The sequence below is a fragment of the Phaenicophaeus curvirostris genome, chromosome 2, assembly GCF_032191515.1.
Source record: "Phaenicophaeus curvirostris isolate KB17595 chromosome 2, BPBGC_Pcur_1.0, whole genome shotgun sequence".
Taxonomy (NCBI): domain Eukaryota; kingdom Metazoa; phylum Chordata; class Aves; order Cuculiformes; family Cuculidae; genus Phaenicophaeus; species Phaenicophaeus curvirostris.
Window position 1 is genome coordinate 97,135,930 of NC_091393.1, and position 22,821 is coordinate 97,158,750.

Sequence of the window (22,821 nt, forward strand, 5' to 3'; positions counted from 1 at the left end):
TTGCTGTAACTGTTGAGAGGCTCACAGCAGGCTGTATTCTTTTGTCAGTTGTTTTGCAGTCCTGAAGTAGCCATAGCTCACACAATCCAATTAAAGAGCAAACAGGTGCTGAAACCAATTATGTCAGCAAACTTTTCTTTTCAAGGACGTGGGTTAAGGATTAAGTGCAATGCCAATTACTATAAACAATGGTCACACTTCATACCACAGAATGCCCAGTTCTGTCTTGGAGCTCCTACACTGAAATTGAAGAACAATGGATAGTAACTTTGTGGAGAAAAGTATATAAAGCTTAAGTCCACCTCTTACACATTCATGTAGAACCTGGTAGATTAATAACTGTGAGAAATTGTATGAGGTGATGATTTGAGGAAAAAATCATGCTTTCCAATAGCAAATGCTAAACCTCACCTCACAAATTTTATTCATATCCGCAGGGCAATTGAATGTGTTTTGTGTGTTGTCTGCAAACACCTACTGCTGTTCTGCTCCTCACAGCTTCTACCACGTGTCCAGGCATAGGATGCATTTCCACCAAGCAGCAGGCCTGTATAAAATGAATGTATGCCTGTGCAAACACCTCATCTTGGACAGCGGTGGTGAGTGGGAGGATCCAGCTGAAAACGTAACACTTTCTTGGTTAAAAAGTACCTGTTTGCTTACAGACAAGCCTGTCAGAGGTCTTTGACAAATACTGCTCGCCCTGAAATGTTCCGTCATTCAGCCTCTCCAGAATAACGAAAATTTACCTGCAGAACTCACTTTTTGTGGCCGAATTGGCAACATAATGATGACTTCCAGCCACAGGTGTGTTTATCATTGACTAACACAACTCCCAGTCTGGGGGCAGGAGGTTCAGCTGATGCCTCCCCACACATCGCCCCGTCCTGAGTGGAGGCAGTGGAGGACAGAGCAGGAGAGGACGGCCAGGGACAGGCACCCTCACTGCCATTATGCCTCAGGCAGCCCTTTCCTCCTCCCCGCCTCCGAGCTGGAGGCACAAGGTAGCAGACAATGTCTAATTCCAATTGGCTGCCACACTGGCAGGGGCTCATCCCTGCCTGTCTGGAAGGCTCTCCGTCAGCTGAGGTGCTGAGGCACAGGTCACCCTCTGAGGCCAAAGGATTTTCACCCACTGTCAGGTTCCCATAAGAAGAAACTTGAAGCTGCTAAGACAGAGTACCCACTTCTGTTCTATGAGCATTTAGCAGAGGCTGCATGTCTTCTGTACCAGCGCTCAGGGGAGCAACAGCGCACCGTGCTCCCTCCAAGCCAGGGGATGCCCTGGCTGGCACCATCCGCCACCTAACCTCATCCTCCAGCTTCAGCCCATAGCTCTAAGCCACAGTTTCAGCTTGAACTTGCCCCATACCAACACACACAATGGGTGAGATAGTTTTTTTTTTCAACACACTGCTTAAGTCCATATTTAGTTACTGGTGATTTCTCAGTCATTGGATAGCTGTTGCAATAAAAATTCTTTATTCCCACAAGTCACAGACAGCTTACTCAAGGAAGGTATTTCCTTGAGTAATTTCCACCTAATACATGCTGTAAAGTTATGACAGGAAAACGCAGTTCAAGAACACACATATCTAATCCCATACATAACCTATTCCACACAGACTTATAGCAACTCAAAGGCTATTAGCTTTATTAACAAGAACAAAGTATACGCAGGTAAAAAAATTCTAAAGAACAAATTCTGTGTGGGACTATTTCCCCATCCCAAATCACTCCCTTTAAACAAATATTTTCTTGTTTTGAAGAAGGATTTCTTGTTTTACAAACATCTATTACAGGAAGGGCTGTGTGTTCAGGAAGTTGAAGTTTCTTCCTGTCGGCTTTCCCTGGTAGCAGCCGAGAGATTATCTGACTGCTTTCAGCCCTATTCACAGAAGAAATCAATGTCCTGAAAGAGAGTTAAAAGGAAAGATGTCTTGAGATTACTGAAGGATTATTGTTACTTTATCATCCCCCAAAGGTACACCAGTAGATGCAAACACTGAATACACACACTGTAATATACTCGAAGTATGTTCTCTATAAATAAACTAACTTCACAGAATTCAGGAAAGGAAACGGTCCTTTGTCTTATGACTCCTTTTGCATAGCTGGGATGATTTGTTCCTGCCATAAATTTTTAAAGTGAATTAGGCAATACCACCTTCTTTCCTCATTTCAAATGATTCCTTTATCTCCCTTTTTTGTTTTGTATTCCCATATCCACACATATGACTAATAAATCCAGGTAACCCTTTATCCTTAAACAGTTCCCCATCATGCATGAAAAGGATGGCTTAGACTGAGGCTAGGCAATACACTTGCTACGGAGAACCGTGACTAGAAAACAAATGCCAGTGTTTTTCTTGAAAACTTCCAGTATGTGATAGACTTCCATAGCATATTGCTTTCATCTAACTTCCTGCTATTATCTTACCCAGCTTACAAGATCTACATAGGTCTTGATTCTGCTGCAGGGAATTATCACACTGTGGTGCTCAAACTGTACAACATTTACACCAGACCAGCGTATCGCAGATCGCTGTCCACTGGAAGCAGAGGACAGGGGGCTGTTTCAGAGCGGATGCTTACTGGTAATGAAAGTACTCTCATCTTACCCAGCAAATGGCCAGTTTAAGAGATGGAAGGAAGACAGGCAATCAAACACTGCTTTGTAGTACACAGTCTATTGTGTTGAGTCTATCCTATTCAGTCTGACTCAATGTTCAAGAAGTAGCAGCACTGGGGAAAAAAACTCTCTTGAGATAACATTGCTCAAACGGCAGCCATCAGATATGGATTACGTCATGCTGCACAAAAGGGTGCTGGGAGAAGTTCACAGGCAGAAATGTTTATTAGCAGGGTCTTTAGCTGATGGCATACACCAACCCCAACAGTAAAAGTTGCTTTTTAGAGAAAAAAAAAAATATAAAAGGAGGGTGAGAAACACAGAAGCCCCCACACTAATATTGTCTTTCAGGCTTCTTGCCAGTGCAGCACATTCCACACACCCCCAATACTTTTCTCCATCAGGTTCCCTCTCCGTTGTTCCTCCATGCGATGCCATCGTGTGTGCCACTCAGTGCTTCCATCAGGGGTAGGTGCTGCACGCTGCTTAACCGCTAAGCTTTGGGCATAATCAGGTCCCCTAATATAAATGAAGCACTAGAGACCAGGGGTAAGATTGGCTAAGACTACCACAAGGGGCAGGAGAAGGGCTGGGTAGAGAAGATGGGTTATCACATCAGTGACAACCCCTTCCCAAGAGAATCCGTTCTACACCAATATTGGGCTTTGCAGGTACAAGGCCAGAAGAGCAAGGTGAAAACATTGCCAGTGGCTTGAGGGAAGGTTACAGAGCTGCAAGCAAATACCAGCTACTGATTTGCACATGGATGCTGGTGGCATTTTAAACATCTACGGCAGCACACAACACTAGCTCTGTATAAAACAGCACTGTTAAGGGATATTTCTGGAGCAAGCAGCATACCCATACTCCGTTTGGTCAAGATGTGCTGTAGATCATTTTAAATGTGAACTCTGAGTCAGATCCTTAAGGTCACATTTACAACGTACAGCTGCGACAATAGAACAAGAACATAGCGATCTTGCCCTTAATTTTCATTGGTAAGTTCCTGCATATTAAGAACATGAAGTAATAATAAAATGACTGTGAAAGTCTGTGTCATTTATTTTACAAAAGAAAATTCCTTTCTACCTAAAGTTCTGCACTGCAGATCAACAACAGCCCAACTGGACCCCAAGTCAGACTGCAGGCTAAAATATCACTTTGACCTACCTCTGCTTCCAGTTCAGCTTGTCATGCAGCAGATTGGCTGTCATACTGCTGACAAAAGAGCTTAGAAACATAGTTTAGAAATTCTCTCATGTTCTGTGACTAATTAATTGCTGTAATGCTTCTGGGCCAAATTCAGAATAACCTAATGCAGTGTCAAGAAAAGCAGTCACTCAGAGATTCACATTTCCTTAAATATAGCTTGTCTGCCACATTATAACGCAAAACCTAGCAACATGAAACAAAATTCTTCCTTTCACTTATTTCCTCTGTGCTAATGAAACCCATCTAATAATCTGGACCTAGGATTAAAGAGACTATATACGATTTCAGGTTTGACAGAGTAATCATTTTGTCATACAGTTCAAATCAGCACATAACTAAATATACAATATGGATGAAGATAATTACTGGCAACCTACCACTCAATTTATTTTAAGCATAGAAATAAGCTAGCAGTGTGCGTTAGCTGTAAGCCAAAACATACCAGCCTCTGAGAAAGGACCTTCCCCTCTTCCATGCCTCTGTGAAGTGTTTCAGATCTTCAGTAAAATTATGAGTTGTCTGGTGTAAGAGATACTACTGTACATAATCAGGGATAATCACCCTTTCAGGAATAGTCTTACAGAACACTATCTTGTTTTCTACAGCATTTTAATTCAGCTTTTTGATGTACCAATAACTTTAGGAGAAAGCAAGCGTGCTTTCAGTAAATCAGTTCTGTATGACAGTGGCCATCTGTATTGACAATTAATAAAAACAAGACTTGTAGCTGTTACTAAAGCACACAGGAAAATATCCAGACTGAAAAAAGAAGCTTTGGCTAAAACTTACATGGCCTTGAAGGAATAATATTCAAATTAACAGGAACTCTTAATGGATCAAGCCCGTAATACAGCATTTGTAATGCCTGCAATATCACAACTTATGTTAGTGATTTTATTGAGGCTCTTTGCCTGTATAAAGGCCTGAAGATTGAATCCCTAAGCATCTGTGATATACTACAATCCAATGCCACAATCATGATTTGTTTTTACAGCAAATTAGCATTACACAGCCAAGTATAACTATGTAGCCAGCTGGGCTTTGCAAATTCCTTACCGTTGTAGGAACAGTCTTATTTGCTTCTTGATAGACATGTTGTTCTGAGACTAAACTGCTAGGGAAATAACCAACTGTCCCCATATGGTCTTCATACTGCTCTCCATAAACCTTCAAGCAGAGAGATGTATAATTAGGTACCTTAAAACAGTCCTCATCTGGTTTGAGCTAGTTCATAACTTAGTCAAAAGCAGTTACTAATTGTTTCTTACTCTGCTTTCAGACTTCCCAGTTTCCAATTAGCTGGCATACGAAACGAAACATCAACTCAATTTCAGATACAGGCATACTTTTTTTTGAAGTAATTAATACCGCCTATAGTTTATCTTGAAATCTTTTCTAAATGCAGCTAACATTTATCTTCACTTCCCTTAAATGTAAAGGGTTTATGACCAACTGTGATAAATGCTTCCTCCTCCATAGTTTTTGCAAGCAGCCACAGCAAAGAACTGTGGAGCCCTTCCATCAAGGTTCAGTTCTTAATTATCATATTGTTACTTCATTACAAAAAAAAATGTTTAAAACCCTTAAGAATCCTCAATTTAAACGTACACTTTGAAAGCTAAGTTGCTGCTTTAAACTCCACAAAAGCTCAGTATTAGCATCCATTGCTCGACAGAAATGCATGTTATTCTACTTTTGGTTTGCTTATATGAACAAGAATCTCCTCTTACACTTCCAGCCCAGAATTCTCCAGAGTCTTTTTCTTTCACTAGTTTTGAGTAAACATAAATCAACTGCCCTTTTTTAATATTAATGAATCTGCAGTCTGGAGCACTATAATCCTCTTCTGCTCTGGCAAGGGAAATGGTGTCTAGGAAAAAAGAAAAAGAATGAGGTGGACGAATTTAAATACGTATATTCTTCTAGAAATATAAATACCTGTGTGCTTGTATGAGCACATATGAAACCACTTCTACAAATAATAATAGGTAATCCTGAAATTAATAAGTCTTCAAGAATTCATTCTGCTCGTTTTTTCTATTCTCCAGTAAGCAAAGTAACAGTGTAAGAACAAGCCATTTCATTATAGTGGAAATTACAATCCATCTCTCTACACCTACCGTTAACTTGAGTGAAAAATGTCCCTTACAAAACCCTTTTTGCAGTAAAACTGCATTTGACATTCCACATAAACCCTCCCCCACTTCAATTTAAAACTGACAAACCAACACAAATGTAAGGGGTAAATAAGTAGCGTAGTTTTCCCTCACACTACTGCATCTAAACTCCACAGTCATTTTTGAGGCTATTTTTTCCTCAAAAATAAAGCACAATTACTTACAGACACAGTCGTCATCAGCACACAGCTTCTCGCTGGCAAGCTTGTCCATAAAAATTCCCATTACAAGAGGGCACATTAACCCAAGACACAAAAGTAAAACCACCAAATAAACACGTTGGCTCATTTTTCTTTGCTGCAGCACTTGCTGAATGTTCGCTGGGTCCAACAATCCCTGACTTTTATGAAAGAGGCAGACACCTGGACAAACATGCCAGGCCAATGGGAAGGGGTAGAAGCAACATTCCATCCCACCAGAGGAGCTGCAGGCAGGAGGAAGACCTCAGGGTCCACTCATGAAATCAAATCCCTTCCCAAAGCTATTCAGAATTAACATTTCAATCAGCATCTACGTTATTTAAACACTTTAAGCCTTCCTGTAGTCATCTATAGTCTTAATCTTACCTCAAGCGAAGTTTGAGAATGAAAATTAAGTCAGGGCCTGGTAAGCAGCAAAGGAGCTTACATCCCTTTAAATCCTCCAGTCCTTCATTTTCAAAAACTCTCACTGACAAGTATAATCTCTCCCCACCCCCTCCAGACAGTAAACCCTCAGTGGCAGAGATTCCCCTGTTATGGTCTAGAGAAAGGAACTACTAGAACCCTAACACATGGACACAAATCTAAACAAACCGTTAGGGAGCTGAAACCCCGTAAAAAGACTTTGCAAGTCAGCAATTTATATAGAAATCTAAGAGTTCAAGCACCACATGTGCATATATCCACAGGGAGACACAATCAAGCACAAAACATGGTTTACACCAGGACAGCAACCATTTATTTACAAAGCTGAACTCACAGTTGAGCTTGCAGCTCAGGATGTTGAACATACAGTACCACAGACTTACTTAAAGGTCCTCTTTATTCCTTGGAGAGGACATCTAGAATTCATCTAACTTCCCAAAATCTTGTCCTAGCATATATGAGGCACAACTTGCAGGGAATATTTTTATTAAAATTATGCACATGCATAGAAGGAACAACCACCAGTTACTACACTGTAACCAATTCACTTCACTGCTATCAGGTTGTAGGTGGTTGGTCTGGATTAGTCCTTAAAAGTGACCAAGAGCAAGTTTGGGAATTCCAAAACCAGCACTCTATAGAGAACCAGCACTACCTGAGTCACAAGGAGGACCGAAGAGCTGCTGGCTGTACCAGCTTTCAGTCCACAAAACAACAGAGGAATCTGTCAACTGTCATTAAAAATCCCACATTCTTTTTAAAAGAAAGAGCACCTAGCAATTTCTCTCCTTGTCCTCCGATTGCAACTGACTTCTCCACAGTGTCCTCTAATCTTCCAGACTCTTACTCCTTCCCTCCAGCCTTCCATATGGAGTGTCTAACTTCCTTTGAGACAGCACCACATAAACCCTTCCAAGTGAAAAAAACCAAAGAACAGTGGTATGCTGCAATGGTAGCCTTATGTACACAGACTAGTGGGATGCAAGGGCAGCATAATTACTATCTACAAAATTGTGACTGCAGAAGGAAAAACATAAGATTCATGATGGAGTAAGAGTCACTTTTTCTCCCCTACAAGCATATTGAAATCATTTTCACTTGTAAGTGTTACACTCGTAAAATCACACAAAAAGATCACTATAAAGAATGAAAAAGATACATATGGAGATATGACAGAAATTGTGACAACTGTGGAAGAATCATCAACTTGCAATGTACTCTGGGAGCAGAAGATGAAAGATTTTTCAGGTCTAGTGTGGAAAAGGTAGTTTATATGGCTTACAAATGCACTGAAATATAGCATTTCCTCAGAAATGAGTGGACATGACAGAACTATGAAGTATACAAAGATTTTACAAAAAGCAATCATGTTTCCCTGAAGGCACGGCACTTTGTCCACAGACCAGTTTTAAGCCAGATTTCAGTTGTCTGAGAACACAAACTGGGCGCAACAGATACTCTGCAGCTCCAGCCCACACAGTGCAGGAAGGGACTGCCCAGAGCTGTGGTTATAGATCACAGAATCACAGAATAACCAGGTTGGAAGAGACCCACCGGATCACCGAGTCCAACCGTTCCTACCAAACACTAAACCATATCCCTCAGCACCTCGTCCACCCGTGCCTTAAACACCTCCAGGGAAGGTGACTCAACCACCTCCCTGGGCAGCCTGTTCCAGTGCCCAATGACCCTTTCTGTAAAGAATTTTTTCCTAACGTCTAGCCTAAACCTCCCCTTGCGGAGTTTGAGGCCATTCCCTCTTGTCCTGTCCCCTGTCACTTGGGAGAAGAGGCCAGCACCCTTCTCTCTACAACGTCCTTTCAGGGAGTTATAGAGAGCAGTGAGGTCTCCCCTCAGCCACCTCTTCTCCAGGCTAAACAACCCCAGCTCTCTCAGCCGCTCCTCATAAGGCCTGTTCTCCAGCCCTTTCACCAGCTTTGTTGCTCTTCTCTGGACTCCCTCCAGAGCCTCAACATCCTTCTTGTGGTGAGGGGCCCAGAAATGAACACAGTATTCGAGGAGCGGTCTCACCAGTGCCGAGTACAGAGGGAGGATAACCTCCCTGGACCTGCTGGTCACGCCGTTTCTGATACAAGCCAAGATGCCATTGGCCTTCTTGGCCACCTGGGCACACTGCTGGCTCATATTCAGTCGGCTGTCAACCAACACCCCCAGGTCCCTCTCCTCCAGGCAGCTTTCTAGACAGACTTCTCCCAGTCTGTAGCACTGCATAGGGTTGTTGTGCCCCAAGTGCAGGACCCGGCATTTGGCCTTGTTAAACCTCATGCCATTGGACTCTGCCCAGCGGTCCAGCCTGTTCAGATCCCTTTGCAGAGCCTCCCGACCCTCCAGCAGATCGGCACTTCCACCCAGCTTAGTGTCGTCCGCAAACTTGCTAAGGGTGCACTCGATGCCTTCATCCAGATCATTGATGAAGACATTGAACAGGGCTGGACCCAGCACTGAGCCCTGGGGAACCCCACTTGTCACTGGCCTCCAGCTGGATTTCACACCATTTACCACCACTCTCTGGGCCCGGCCATCCAACCAGTTTTCCACCCAGGATAGTGTGCGCCTGTCCAGGCCAGAGGCTGACAGTTTCTCAAGCAGAATGCTGTGAGAAACTGTGTCAAAGGCTTTGCTGAAGTCCAGGAAGACCACATCCACAGCCTTTCCCTCATCCAGTAGCCGGGTCACTTTGTCATAGAAGGCGATCAGGTTAGTCTGGCAAGACCTGCCTTTTGTGAACCCATGTTGACTGGGCCTGATCACCCGGTTCTCTTGCATGTGCTTCATGATAGCACTCAAGATCACCTGCTCCATGACTTTCCCTGGCACTGAGGTCAGACTGACAGGCCTGTAGTTTCCTGGGTCCTCCCTGCGGCCCTTTTTGTAGATGGGCACAACATCAGCCAGCCTCAAGTCCAGTGGGACTTCCCCAGTCTTCCAGGACTGTTGGAAGATGATGGAAAGGGGTTTGGCCAGCACATCCGCCAGCTCCTTCAGTACCCTAGGGTGAATCCCGTCCGGCCCCATAGACTTGTGACTGTCCAGTCGGGCTAGCAAGTCTCTGACCACCTCCTCTTGGATCATGGGAGCCTCATTATGCTCCTCTACCTCCTGGGTTTGTACACAGATGGAACAACCCTCCTTACGACTAAAGACTGAGGCAAAGAAGGCATTAAGTACCTCAGCCTTTTCCTCATCCCCTGTTACTGTTGTTCCTTCTGTGTCCAATAGGGACTGTATGGTCTCCCTAGTCCGCCTTTTATTATTTATATATTTGTAGAAAGATTTTTTGTTATCTTTCACTGACTTGGCCAATCCAATCTCTAGCTGAGCCTTAGCCCTTCTGATTTTTTCCCTACACAATCTCACTTCCCTCCTGTAGTCCACCCAAGAGGCCTGTCCCTTCTTCCAGAGGCCATAAACATTTCTTTTCTTCTTGATATCCCTCAAGATCTCTCTATTCAACCAAGCTGGCTTTCTCCCCTGCCGGCTTTTTTTCCGGACCACGGGGATGGCTTTCTCCTGAGCTGCTAGGACCACCCCTTTGAAGAGCTCCCAGCCCTCCTGGGCTCCCTTGCCCTTGAGTACTGTCTCCCATGAGACTTCACCAACCAGCCTGCTGAAGAGATCAAAGTCTGCCCTCTGGAAATTTAATGTTACCGTCTTGCTAACCACCCTCTTCACTTCACCTAGAACAGAAAATTTTATAATCTCATGGTCGCTTAGTCCTAGGCGTCCACCTACCGCCACATCCCCTACAAGGCCTTCTCTGTTCACCAACAGGAGGTCCAGGAGGGCACCTTCCCTGGTTGGTTCATTCACCAACTGTGCAAGGAAGTTGTCTCCCACGCACTCCAGGAACCTCCTAGACTGCTTCCTTTCTGCTGTGTTGTACACCCAGCAGATATCAGGCAGATTGAAGTCTCCCACCAGAACGAGAGGCATTGATCTAGAGATTGACCGCAGCTGTTTATAGAAGAGCTCATCAGCTGCTTCTCCTTGGTTGGGTGGTCTGTAACAGACTCCCATCACAAAATCTACCTTCTGGTGGGCTCCTCTGATTTTGACCCACAGGCACTCAACCTCCTCATCTCCACAATCCATCTCAGTGATGTCCAAGTCCTCCCTTACAAAGAGGGCTACCCCACCTCCTCTCCTACCCTTCCTGTCCCGCCTGAAAAGCTTATACCCCACCATAGCCGTACTCCAGTTATATGAGTCGTCCCACCACGTTTCCGTGATGGCAACGACATCATAGGCCCCTTGTCCTACGACAGCTTCCAGCTCTTCCTTCTTATTTCCCATGCTGCGTGCATTGGTGTAAATGCACTTCAGCTGAGCTGCCAAGCCTTCAGCCCTCCTAGAGGGAACAGGGCTCATTCCCAACTGCCTGGTAACTGGAGTAGCTAGCACCAGAGTGCCTGCATCTCCCTTGGCACCCCGAGGTGTGTTCTCCCCCACTTTTTGTGTGGTGAGGTACTGGTGGTCCTCGCCCGCGCACCCTCTCCCAATCACCAATTCCCCACATCCAGGCTCATTCCTGTCTAGCCTGGGCTCAACCCCCTCCCCCTTCACATCTAGTTTAAAGCTCGATTTATGAGCTTGGCTAGGTTTCTGGCAAGGGCTTTAGCCCCCCTAGGAGACCCATGTGTCCCGCCCTTAGCGAGAAAGCCTGGGGGTGCGTGAGCCCCCCCATGATCAAAAAAGCCAAAGCCCCTCTCCTCGCACAAGGCTCGGAGCCAGGTATTAATCGAATTCTTCATCCTGGCTTCCCCCTCCTCTCTATTTAGCATTGGGATGAAAGGCTACAGCCTCCAGCATCCTTCCTCCTGCCCACATTGACCAAATAACTTTGGAAACAGAAAAAACTCAGCACTTGCAGCATAGCTGCTACACAACACATGCTTCTTCGCAACATCAGCTACTCCAATACCTACTGGAGCTGTTTCTAAAGGAAATAATGCTAAATCTGTCCCACTACTTCTTTGTCCAAAAGGGCAGTAAGTGGCCCGAGAGAAAGTGTTAAAGACAGGAACGATGCAACATTGCAAGTATGAACACACCATGCAACCACTTCCTCTCAAGCTTAAACCTTGAAGGGTCTGATTGCAATCTTCCTAGCCAACATCATGCAACTGCTACTGAAAGATTCACAAAACCAGAGTCACATTTAAGTAAATCTCATCATTCTCTTGCAAAATATGTCTCAAGGTCTTCCATTACTTGAACAAAACACTTCAGTTTTTAAAGTGATTTTTGTACCTAAGTATTTAGAACAGTTACAACTTGCAGTACTGCATCTAATCACTGTATTCCATGTGTTTCATGTCACACAAGACCTGCAGAGGTTTTTAACAAATGGGGAAAAAAAAAAAATCATTCTTGCTGAAAAACAGCTGTCACCTTGATAATGAGACTGAAGATTGAGCGTTGCATTTGTTCTGAATATGCTGACATCTAGCATTTCTGATTTTCACTTGGGATTTCACTCATGACTTTCACTCTGTAAAGACAGCTATTTTTCCAGCACTCAATCCTGAGAAATTAAAGGAACCAAAAAATTAGTAAACCAATGCACTGAATAAGCCTTGCAAGCCTAGCAGATCAGTTAGAAGGCAAATTCAAGAAAAAACATGGCTTGAAAACAGCATAAACTGTATTTATTTTATAAAAATTAACATTTCAACACAAAACCTTACTATCCAGCAGACCTAAGGAAATCTTAGATCTGTCCTGGCCATTGTGGCAATTTTACACAAGCGTTAAGTCTTCTGCAGAGAACAGGAAACATGCCAGCTGATCAATATGTCACCATATTAAAAAAACCCTATCCACAGTCCTTCATAGAAGCATCTGGTTACTTCTTTGCATAAGTGATTTTCATGGCATGAGATGGAGTAATCTTGAATCCTTGGAGAGCATCCCGAGCAGCTCCTGCTTGATTCTCATTTTCAAACTCTACAAATGCAATGTCATGGCGCCCAGGCACTAAGCGTACTTCTTTGAATCCAGGAAACCTTTAAAATAAGGGGAAAGAGTCAGATAACATTTCCTAGTTTGAGAATACATCTCCCTTCAGTACCCATAAGACCTTACCATAAGCATTTAAGAGTATTATATTTACTACTAATGAAAGATTTAAACTGAAGGGGTTTACATGTCCAGTCATTAGAACCAAGCCTCAACTAAAAATCATTAAATGGAAGCAATTTAATCAGTCTTGCACACATATGGAAGCAACTAAAGCTAGTTTTAAAACTGCTCCTTCTGTTGTGAAGTGTTTAGTATTACAGTCACCAGCTTAAACCCAGTGTAGATTGATAGTAGATAACTTACACAATCAAAATCAGCTACAAAAAGAAATCGGATTTGCTATCTGCACCAAGTCATCAGAACTGACATCTGTAATCTTGGCAGTGAGACAACTGAAATACTTTGAGAAGAAACTCATTTCTAAAAAGTCAGCTTGCCAAATGAGAAAAAACATACAGGTAATAGAAGAATTCAAAGGAGAAGTCCTTTCTATTCAAAACTTACTGATTGAATAACATGGACAGCATCATCTCATTTGTTTCCTCAGGCAAGTTATTAAGGAAAAGGATATAGTTCGGTGGATTATCAGGCACCTGCAACAACAGAAAATCAAAGCTCAGAAGATTATACACAACTACCTGTCCCCCTGCATCTGTCTGCATGATTATTTGAACAAAGACTCGCATATCCTTAGTTTTGCTCATAACACTGCTAGCTGGACTTCAGTACACCATCATGCAATACGCAGGCATAGCCCCTTAGTTCTTGTACAAGGATATATTAATTTGAACAAGCACTCATTTCCACAGCAATCACAGTAATGTATTGTCTTAGATGTCATATTTAAACTTGGCAACTCAACAGCTGATACTGCATTACTCCACCGCACCAGAGCTTGGCACTGCCAGAGTGGGATCCAGGTGCCTGAGCACTGCCTGCCCAAGACACCTGTATGACAGCAGGAGAATCCCATCCTTCCAGAAGAGCAGTAGGAAGCCAAGACAAACACTCTGTTCATATGCAGGAGTACCAAAACCCTGAATATCTTTAGGTAACTGAAACCCACAAACCCCACATGGTTTTACTACAGTGCTCTATTCAAATTTAATAACTAGAAATACCATTAGATTTAAAGCTTTACAAAGTGCCCTTACCAGATTTGCCTGTTAATATGAATTTGTAACAACCCACTAGACACAAGGCTGAGTAGTCAGCTTGCTGACACTGGACTGAAAGGCTGGAATCTCCCCAAGACATCAAGGAGATTACAAAATATAAAAAGAAACCAAACACCATAACTTCAACTGTCCTAACAATGGTGCCAAGTAAGTTAATTCCTCAGCAGAACAATTTCCTTCACCTGATGGAAATATTCCAGGCAGTGCCATCAGAAAATAAAACTTCTGAAGTTCAAACAAATACCAAAATACTCACTGTTGTGCTTTGATGCAAACTGGTATACTCATTACCATGCTTTGTCACAAATGATACCCAAAAGAAAACTCAGACTGGGAGCAAGACATTCTGCCCTGAGGATTATGTATGCATTCTCAATCATATTACCCAAGAAACTGATGCAGGGCAAGCAAAGATATTCTCCTATAGTATTTGGCCTCCTGCAAATCCTGGCTCTTTAGTAACCTCATCTTTTAATACACAGGAATCATTTTGAAGGTCACTGAGCAGACAAGATGAGTGAAACACAGGCAGTCGTTGCTACATCTCCACAGAATCCATTGGAAAATAAGACACTTGCGAGGAAAAAGAAAAGGTGAAGATGACCTCAAGACTCCTGAACATAAGCTTTCAGGCAGATATTCCGACACCCTGTCTAGTTTGCCTTCTGCTTTTCTACTACTAGAATAAAATTTAAGGGACATTAACAATGTAAAACAAAATCAAAAATCCTTCAACTGATACTGAGCACAATCCAAATTTAAGAATCATGTAGGATTAGTGAACAAATGCATTTTTCTGTATGACAATGAGAGAATGCAGATTTTCATTGCATGTCAACCAGATCCAGTAGAAGTGAGATTTCTCTCTTTTGTTTACTACGATTTAGCTGTTAGACACGTGTCTCATAGAACAAAAAGGAAGCTGTAAAATATATCCACATGTAAAAAAGTGTTACTCATAGAGAATACTTTTAAACATTACTGGTTTTACTCATAAAAAAGCATTACCTGCTGATTCTGTGCTGCAGTCCCTGGGGCACCAGCTGAATTTTGTGTTGCTCCCTAGTAAATAAGCACAAAACAGTTTTACAAAGAGGTTCTGTTAGAAATATGTAAGCACACAATGTTTCCGTACAACTCAAGCAGTATGCAACAAGTTTTTTTTTAACCTAAAATCCAAGGAACATTTGTTCCTTACAAGATACTTCACAAAAGTAGCATGTTAATTTTGCTGAACTCCAAAATCAGGCAAACAAAGGAAAAAGCACTAGTCATATCTCATCTGCCTAATGGCTGAGTCAGGAGATACAGCAAATCACCATTCCTCCATATTATAAGATCTGGTTTACTCGACAGTAATGAATTAGTTTTGAAAATGAAGGCCTCAACAAGGCTTTCTTTCTCCGAATAGGAAAAAAACAGGTGTTTACACTGAGGACTCCAGTTTAGCAAGGATAATTGAAGATATTACCACTATAGCTAGCAGCAATTATTTCTCCTTAGGAGATTTGTACCTAGCAATTGACGTTTTTAATAAATCCCAAGAAACCTGAACACTTTACTTAGAAAATGTTGCTATTAACACTCTTTTCTCTCTCCTTGATACCAATCTGTGCCTCAGAAGGAAGTGTAGTTAAATGACACAATATTCAGACCTCTGTGCCTTGATGTTTTCTGCCACTTCAGCCCATAAATTACTATATTATTTTAGTTTATGCCAGGCTAACCCTTAGCGGAGATACATTCCAAGCCAACTCCTTTTCATCTTACTGTAAATGAATTATCTTGCTCCCATTTACCGTTCTTCAGTGCTGACAGAGCAAATATGGCATTAAAAAACTCAGAAGAAAGCTGAGTGAGCACTTGAAGGTGCCATTAAAGATAGGGGGAAAAAAAGGAGAGATGTCTGCCTTTAAAAAACAGGTTAGTTTCTACATTGTTTTATTGTACCTTTACCCTACATGTTTATTTTCATCTGGCAATAAGAAAGGAGGAAAAATAAAAGGAACAGCAAGGGAAATCAGTTCCCTCTCCTTCAACTTCTGGTGAGTGCTCAAGAGCTTTAGCTATCAACAGAGCAGAATTTAGGGAACTGAGAAATACCAAAAGACAATACTTACTCCTAAATGAAAATGTAAAATGGCTTTTGTGTGTTTGTTTTTTATTTTTTAAGCAGAGAAGCAACTTACCTGGATAACCTTTTTGTTTGCTGCATTTGCTGCCTGCTCCAGAGATTTGGCTGCTTTCTTCTTTTCCTTCCTTTTTTCCTTATCAGCAAAAGTGCCACGCATTTTAGAGATGATATCAGAGTCTGTTTTTGCATACTGAATACGCTTTTTAAAAGAAAACAAGAAACCCAACAAAACCAACAATGTATTTTAGAGTGAATGAACATTTCGTACCCCTTGTGTTCTACTATGCATTTACACATTTTTGCAAGAACTTCTTATATTTGAAATATTGTTAAAAACTGTAGGTATACTTAAAGAGTATCTAAATCTCATCATTAACTCTGAGCACAACAATGGAACAGTAAAATAAACACCTCAAATGGAAATTCCAAATTTTAACTTGTTGAAATCAGAACTCTGTTTATCTAGCAGCATCTTTTTAACGTCTATGAAGGTAACAGATGTACAAAGCTATATAATGACACTTGACAAAACTGGTACTAGCTGCTATTAAAAAAATCTGAGTTTCTAACACCATTTTAAGGGAAGATAAAATTTTACAGTGATTTCTCAGATCTCTGCAGAAAATGGAGTTCAGCAAAACTCAAGGCTTCTTAAACAGAAAGGCAAGTACCTGCCTTAATCCAAACTGGACTGTGTAAATCGTATCAGCAGCATAGTGGTGGTGGTTCTCTGACAAAGCTTGTTCAATGCACTAGTTAGGGGTAAGATGATACATCTAAGAATATATAGGTGCACAACATTATATATGCACACAATCCTAAGGTGTTTACTATCAGGGGTTACCTCAACAGAGAACTGCACAGCAGTTAAAGATTTTTTCAAGGTTTTATTTAATTCTTGGATAAAGTAGGCATGTTGCAGGCAATAATCAGAGAGGGAAGTACATGTGAAAGCTTATGAAGAAGCCTTAATCTTTTACTTTCTGTTGAGGTTTACTGATAGAATTGAGCTTGCACAATTCCTAGTAAAGGATTTCATTAGAGAATCTGAAAGTACTAATGAAAAAAATCGTAGCTCAGCAACATGAGAACCGTCTGTGTTCTCCTTGAAGCTCAAAGCTACAACTAATACGAAGCCTGACAAAAAACACAACAATTGAATCTGTAACTTTTCGTTTAACGAATTAAGACCATCTTCAAAAAAAGTTCTGATGCACAGTTGCATATGATGCTGCCAACATTCAAAGGAATTCCACAGATTTCTGAAAAACTGTCAAGGACCTCCATCATTTTTACTTTCACATCTTCTACTGACAAAATTGGGTTCCTTTGAGCACCGACTTGATCTTAGGGAAGAGGCAGAAATCACGGGGAGCCGGATCTAGCAAATAAGGTGGGTGTTCAAGTACAGAGATGCTGTTATTAGGTTAAAAACTCCTTCACAGACAAAGAGTTGTGGGCTGGTGGACACTGACACTTTCTGACTGAGGGTAAGAAACACCTATATTTGAGCACGCATCCACTCGTACTGAACAAAGCAATTGAGTTGAGCCTTGTCTCAGTGTGACAGGTTAGAACATGTCTTTTGTCTCTCCCTTCCCACTCTTGGTTCCTGAGTTATAGGGTTAGTCTCAGTTTTTTTGTGTTGGACCTCGCATATCCATTCACCACTTAAGTGGGCCATCTGCATATACCATTATGCTTCACAAACAGCTGCAGCATCAAGAGATGCTTGATTATCCAAGAGCCAGTAATAAAACTGTGTCAACTTTTGTGCTATTCTGTACCTTATCAAGTACATTATTAAATCACTGTCTATCAACAAGCAGTGTATTTGCTTAACTGAAGTTATACTGAAATTCAGTTTTTTGGTTTGGTGATCCAATGCATGCACAAGCAGAACGAGCTACCAATTTAAAAATCAACTACTGGTCACATCTGTTGACTTCCACAAAGTAAAAGTGAAGAGATCTTCACCCTACTCACTGTTACCTCAAAAAGGAAGCATCATATGCCACCTATTTATTACAAATATGGTAGTAACTAAAGGGTACTCTACATAATTTATCTGAAAGCACCCAATTTAAATAAAATTACAGAATGAGAAGACATGATGAGTAAAATGGAAGGATTTAAGATATGAAAAACTTTAATCCAGCACAGAAATAAAACCCAAAGCCTTCACTAAGGGAACCTAAAAGGTAGGTTCAACCTCCATGTGCATTTAACAGTCTCTCTGGCATCCCTCTAGCTTGCATAAATCTTCTTCAAGATGTGACATGAACGAGCAACAGCACAATTGCAAGTACATGCAATAGTTAATTCACGAGGTGCAAGTACCAAACCACTGTATTGTACCGTGGCAACACTTTCTTTCTTTGAAAAGCAAACAAAATAACTTACCATTGGTTTCCCATAAAATGGAAAGCCTTGCAGTTGTCTCAAAGCATTGGTAGATGACCCAAGTTCTTTAAAAATAACAAATGCCTGTCCTCTCATCTTCATAGTCTTTAAAGCCACAATGTCGACCACATGACCAAACTGTGAGAATAACGCATACAAGGACCTTTTCAGTTCTGTTGACAATATGAAAAAATGGGTTATAACAGGTTACATGCAAATGTCCACTTTTACAGTGTTTAGTGTCCTTCAGGGACAATGGTTTCTGCCAGCTTTAGCTCACAGTGATATATCACATGAGTTTAGTTAAAAATGTTGCACGAGTAAAAGTTCAATTATCCAGGTTTGGTTAGTTTGTGTACAACATTTGGTTTCACAATGCAAGTAGTCAAGTAATGAAAGCCTGTACTTCCATCCACTCTACCACTCCAAAAGGGTAAAAATTACACAAAAGTATGTATACATATTTCTTCATATACATGTATACACATATACTCTCTCTCGCTCTCACACACCTAAGTACGATGTATAACAGGCTGATCAGATAATTCATACCGTAGCACACTAGTGAAGTGGTATGGCTTAAAAAAGAACACAGCACAACAGCAACTACTTAAAGGCTAACTAAATCTGGGCATTTTGTTAGTAACTGATCAGTTCTCTCACACGCATTAAATGTTCTTCCATATTCTGGATGCTTTCATATGACCACACTGTACCTTACAACTGCAAAGGATTTACTGTCATTATTTAAAACCACTTGACTACGTGCCAAATTAAACCTTAATCTTATCCAATCAAGCTAAATAAATCCTCTGTATAGCACAATTACTCTCACAAATATTAACATTTGAAATATTTCAGCAACATAAAAGCACTGCCTCTTTTTTATCGCTGTTGAGACTTAGTAATACCACCGTCACTTTCTCCAACTGCTCCTGATCAACGACAGTGCACAATTCTCTAAAAAGAAGTTATCTTATCAAAATAATTCCCACAAAAATAACATGAAAAACTGTATTTAAAAAGAAGTCACATCTGTAGCTTTACAGATAATTTGAAAAACTACATTTAAAAATTAAAATTACACAATTTCATAGAATCACAGAATAACCAGGTTGGAAGAGACCCACCGGATCATTGAGTCCAACCATTCCCATCAAACACTAAACCATATCCCTCAGCACCTCATAATGGAGTCCTGCTAGTTCACAGGGCACTTACCACACTATTAAGTCACAAGTTAAATTTTTTCAGTAGAATCATCTTGATAAAAACAAATAAATTCTCGGCAAATCTATTTCAACATTCAGATCTCACTCTGAAGCACCCTGAAAAAACATTTTAGCAGTGCTAGTCTGATCCAGCCACTCAGTTCACGAATTATAGCAAATACATTACCTTGATCACTTTCGATCAAGAGCTAAGCATAGGTATTAAGTGAACAGACCTATGCACATTCGGCACCTCGAATACTGTGTTCAATTCTGGGTCCCTCACCACAAGAAGGATGTTGAGGCTCTGGAGTGAGTCCAGAGAAGAGCAACAAAGCTGGTGAAGGGGCTGGAAAACAGGCCTTATGGGGAATGGCCGAGAGAGCTGGGATTGTTTAGCCTGGAGAAAAGGAGGCTGAGGGGAGACCTCATTGCTCTCTATAACTATCTGAAAGGAAGTTGTGGAGAGGAGGGTGATGGCCTCTTCTCCCAAGTGACAAGGGACAGGACAATAGGGAATGGCCTCAAGCTCCGCCAGGGCCTCAAGCTCCGCCAGGGGAGGTTTAGGCTGGACATTAGCAAAAAATTCTTCACAGAAAGGGTCATTGGGCACTGGAACAGGTTGCCCAAGGAGGTGGTTGATTCACCTTCCCTGGAGGTGTTTAAGGGCCGGGTGGATGAGGTGCTGAGGGGCATGGTTTAGTGTTTGATAGGAATGGTTGGACTAGATGATCCAGTGGGTCTTTTCCAACCTGGTGACTCTATGTCTCTATGATATACAGCCAGATAAAGGCTAGAGGTATTTCTTTAGCACACTGCGAGGAGAAAACTCCTCAGCAGGCATGCTCCTGCCACACTCACTGGTTCTGTATGGCACTAAAACACGAGAAGCACACAGGCACCTCCACACTGCAATGACGGGGGCCTGCTGACCACCAAGATGCATACCAACACGCTTTTTGGCGTCCATCGGATGTTCTGACGATGCTATCGTTACGGCTACTCAGTAAACCTTTCCCAGGCCATTGGCCACAGAGCCACCGCAGAGAGGCGATCAGAAGCTCCCTTAGAAACAAGAGTCCCGACTTAGAAAAAGATTTCAAATTTGCTCTACTTCTACTGCCCTCAGCCGCTGCTTCTCTACCACCAGGCGCCTGCTCAGAGGTGGAGGCTGAGCCAGCGCCGGGAGCGCCCCAGGCCCCGCAACGGAGCCTGCGGCCGCCGGAAAAGGGGTGCCAGTACCTTCTTTCTTAATTTTGTCATTGATGTTGTTGATGTAGATAGTGTGGTTCGGCCTGATGTCCATCCTGGGGGCGGCTGCTCACCTCCCTGCGGGCAGAGAACACGTGGGGGGGGCCGATTAGAGGCGGGCCGGGCCGCCGGGGAGGGGACCCGGCAGCATCGAACCCCGGCAGCGCAGCCCGAGCCGCCGCCGCGGGCCCGAGGACAGGCCCGAGCGCGGCAAGAGGCGGGCGGGAGGCAGTCCAGCAACCCCGCTCCTCTCCCGCCCCCAGGCCCAAGCCGCACGCCACCTCCTCACCTCACCACGCCTCGCCCTACCTCCTCCCGCCAAGATGGCGGCGGCAGCTCCCGCCCCGCGCTCGCGGGGACGCAGCGCAGCCCTCAAAGCCGCTCCCGGCGGGATCGATGCGCAGAGCGCCGGCTGTAGAGACGCTCCCGGAGCGATCGATGCGCCGGCGCGGCGCATGCGCAGTGGCAGCAACGCGGGTCGGGGTCGGGGGGCCGGTGACCAAAGGGTGTAGCGATAGGAGTTGGGGCAGTGGGTGCGCAGGAGAGAGGGGCGGGTTTAGGCTGGACATAAGGAAGAATTTCTTCACAATGAGGGTGGTGAGGCACTGGCAGAGATTGCCCAGGGACGTTGTGGCTGCCCCATCCCTGGAGGTGTTCAAGGCCAGGCTGAATGGGGCCTTGGGCAGCCTGATGTAGTGGGAGGTGTCCCTGCCCCTGGCAGGGGGGTTGGAACCGTGTGATCTTGAAGGTCCTTTCCAACCCAAACCACTCCATGATTCTGTGTACCTGAGCTTGTAATTTCTTGAAGGCACAATTTCTTGAAAAACCCCTGGGGTGGTGGTAGCTCAGGATAAATAAACAGAGCAGAGATTGAGGTTACAGCCTTTGAATTTTTGGAATAATTTTGCAGGCTGCATACCTTCATTTCTATGAATAATTATGCAGTCTTTCTCAGAAACAATTTTAAGTTGCAGTGGTTTCATCTGGTTGCATATCACAGAATCATAGAGTGGTTTGGGTTGGAGATGACCTTAAAGATCCAACCGCCCTGCTGTGGGCAGGGTCACCTCCCACTAGACAAAGTTCTTTGGGAGGGAAAGAACATAATCATAAGTTCTTGCCTAAGCTGTAAATTGTGTTTGGACAGGTCATCTCATTGTAAAGAGATCAAGTATTATAGAATCGTAGAATAGTTTGTATTGGAAGGGACCTTAAAGCCCATCCAGTTCCAACCCCCCCTGCAATGAGCAGGGACACCTCCCACTAGATCAGGCTGCCCAAGGCCCCATCCAGCCTGAGCACCTCCAGGGATGGGGCAGCCACAGCTTCCCTGGGCAACCTCTGCCAGTGCCTCACCACTCTCATAGTGAAGAAGTTCCTCCTTATGTCTAGTCTAAATCCACTCCTCTCCTGTTTATACCCGTTCCCCCTAGTCTATCACTACAAGCCTTTGTAAAAAGTCCCTCCTCAGCTCTCTTGCAGGCCCCCTTCAGGTACTGGAAGGCCTCTATAAGATCTCCTTGGAGTCTTCTCCTCAGGCTGAACAACCCCAGCTCTCAGTCAAAGGGTTGTTCAGTTACATTTCAGGAAGAAATGCCCGGCACTAGTGGCAGATCCTAGAGTCTGCTGAGTAAAAAGAAAACCTGGTGTTTAGGAAGCCTATAAAGAATGACATTGAAGTGAATTGAAGAAAAAAAAAAGCTGTTGATTGAGATGTTATTTACTCATGGAAGATAACAGTGCGCTCTTCAGTTGTTTATAGTATTGCATGGTATTGGGAATGGTGTGCCACTGTGATGGTTTGTGCGATATATATATGCTACAAATCCGCATGGTGATAGGCAACAGTTCTAGTCAGATTTTAAGGTCCCTTGTATTTTTCTTTGTTTATTGTCCTAGAAATAGTTGGTAAGATGAAGCATAAATTTGAAATCCAAGAGTGAACAATGCATTAA

General features: G+C 42.9%; 2 protein-coding genes across 5 annotated transcripts; both read right to left on the reverse strand.

Annotated features, from left to right (window-relative positions):
* Positions 1 to 1,524: 1,524 nt before the first annotated feature.
* On the reverse strand, positions 1,525 to 6,664 carry OTOR (otoraplin). 2 transcript variants are annotated; one of them, XM_069850152.1, is made up of 4 exons: positions 6,186 to 6,664; positions 5,575 to 5,714; positions 4,901 to 5,011; positions 1,525 to 2,745 (listed from the first exon to the last, which is right to left on the reverse strand). In XM_069850152.1, the coding sequence occupies exons 1-4, from the start codon at positions 6,430 to 6,432 to the stop codon at positions 2,713 to 2,715; spliced, it is 531 nt and encodes a 176-aa protein (XP_069706253.1). In that variant the 5' UTR covers positions 6,433 to 6,664; the 3' UTR covers positions 1,525 to 2,712. The 2 variants fall into 2 exon arrangements, with proteins under 2 accessions (XP_069706253.1, XP_069706255.1); XM_069850154.1 differs by having other exon boundaries at positions 1,554 to 1,912; positions 6,186 to 6,646.
* Positions 6,665 to 12,294: 5,630 nt separating this feature from the next.
* Positions 12,295 to 21,229, reverse strand: SNRPB2 (small nuclear ribonucleoprotein polypeptide B2). 3 transcript variants are annotated; one of them, XM_069850149.1, is made up of 7 exons: positions 21,176 to 21,229; positions 20,858 to 20,944; positions 18,405 to 18,577; positions 16,057 to 16,200; positions 14,876 to 14,929; positions 13,194 to 13,282; positions 12,295 to 12,673 (listed from the first exon to the last, which is right to left on the reverse strand). In XM_069850149.1, exons 2-7 carry the CDS (start codon positions 20,919 to 20,921, stop codon positions 12,514 to 12,516), a joined length of 684 nt encoding a protein of 227 aa, XP_069706250.1. In that variant the 5' UTR covers positions 20,922 to 20,944; positions 21,176 to 21,229; the 3' UTR covers positions 12,295 to 12,513. The 3 variants fall into 3 exon arrangements, with proteins under 3 accessions (XP_069706250.1, XP_069706251.1, XP_069706252.1); XM_069850150.1 differs by having other exon boundaries at positions 21,156 to 21,194; XM_069850151.1 differs by lacking the exon at positions 21,176 to 21,229 and adding an exon at positions 20,564 to 20,680 and having other exon boundaries at positions 20,858 to 20,946.
* Between the last annotated feature and the right edge of the window lie 1,592 nt (positions 21,230 to 22,821).

Bases quoted from the DNA above. Each gene is read 5' to 3' on its own strand.
- SNRPB2 (XM_069850149.1), bottom strand. From the start codon at position 20,921: ATGGACATCAGGCCGAACCACACTATCTACATCAACAACATCAATGAC. The intron at 18,578-20,857 runs GTACTGGCACCC...TATTGTCAACAG, and splicing joins TGACAAAATTAAGAAAGAAG to AACTGAAAAGGTCCTTGTAT. The intron at 16,201-18,404 runs GTAAGTTATTTT...TCTTTTAAAAAG, and splicing joins CATTTTATGGGAAACCAATG to CGTATTCAGTATGCAAAAAC.
- OTOR (XM_069850152.1), bottom strand. From the start codon at position 6,432: ATGGAATGTTGCTTCTACCCCTTCCCATTGGCCTGGCATGTTTGTCCA. The intron at 5,715-6,185 runs GTAAGTAATTGT...CTTTTTTCCTAG, and splicing joins TGCTGATGACGACTGTGTCT to ACACCATTTCCCTTGCCAGA. The intron at 2,746-4,900 runs GTAAGGAATTTG...TTTTTTCCCCAG, and splicing joins ATAAGACTGTTCCTACAACG to TGCTGCTACTTCTTGAACAT.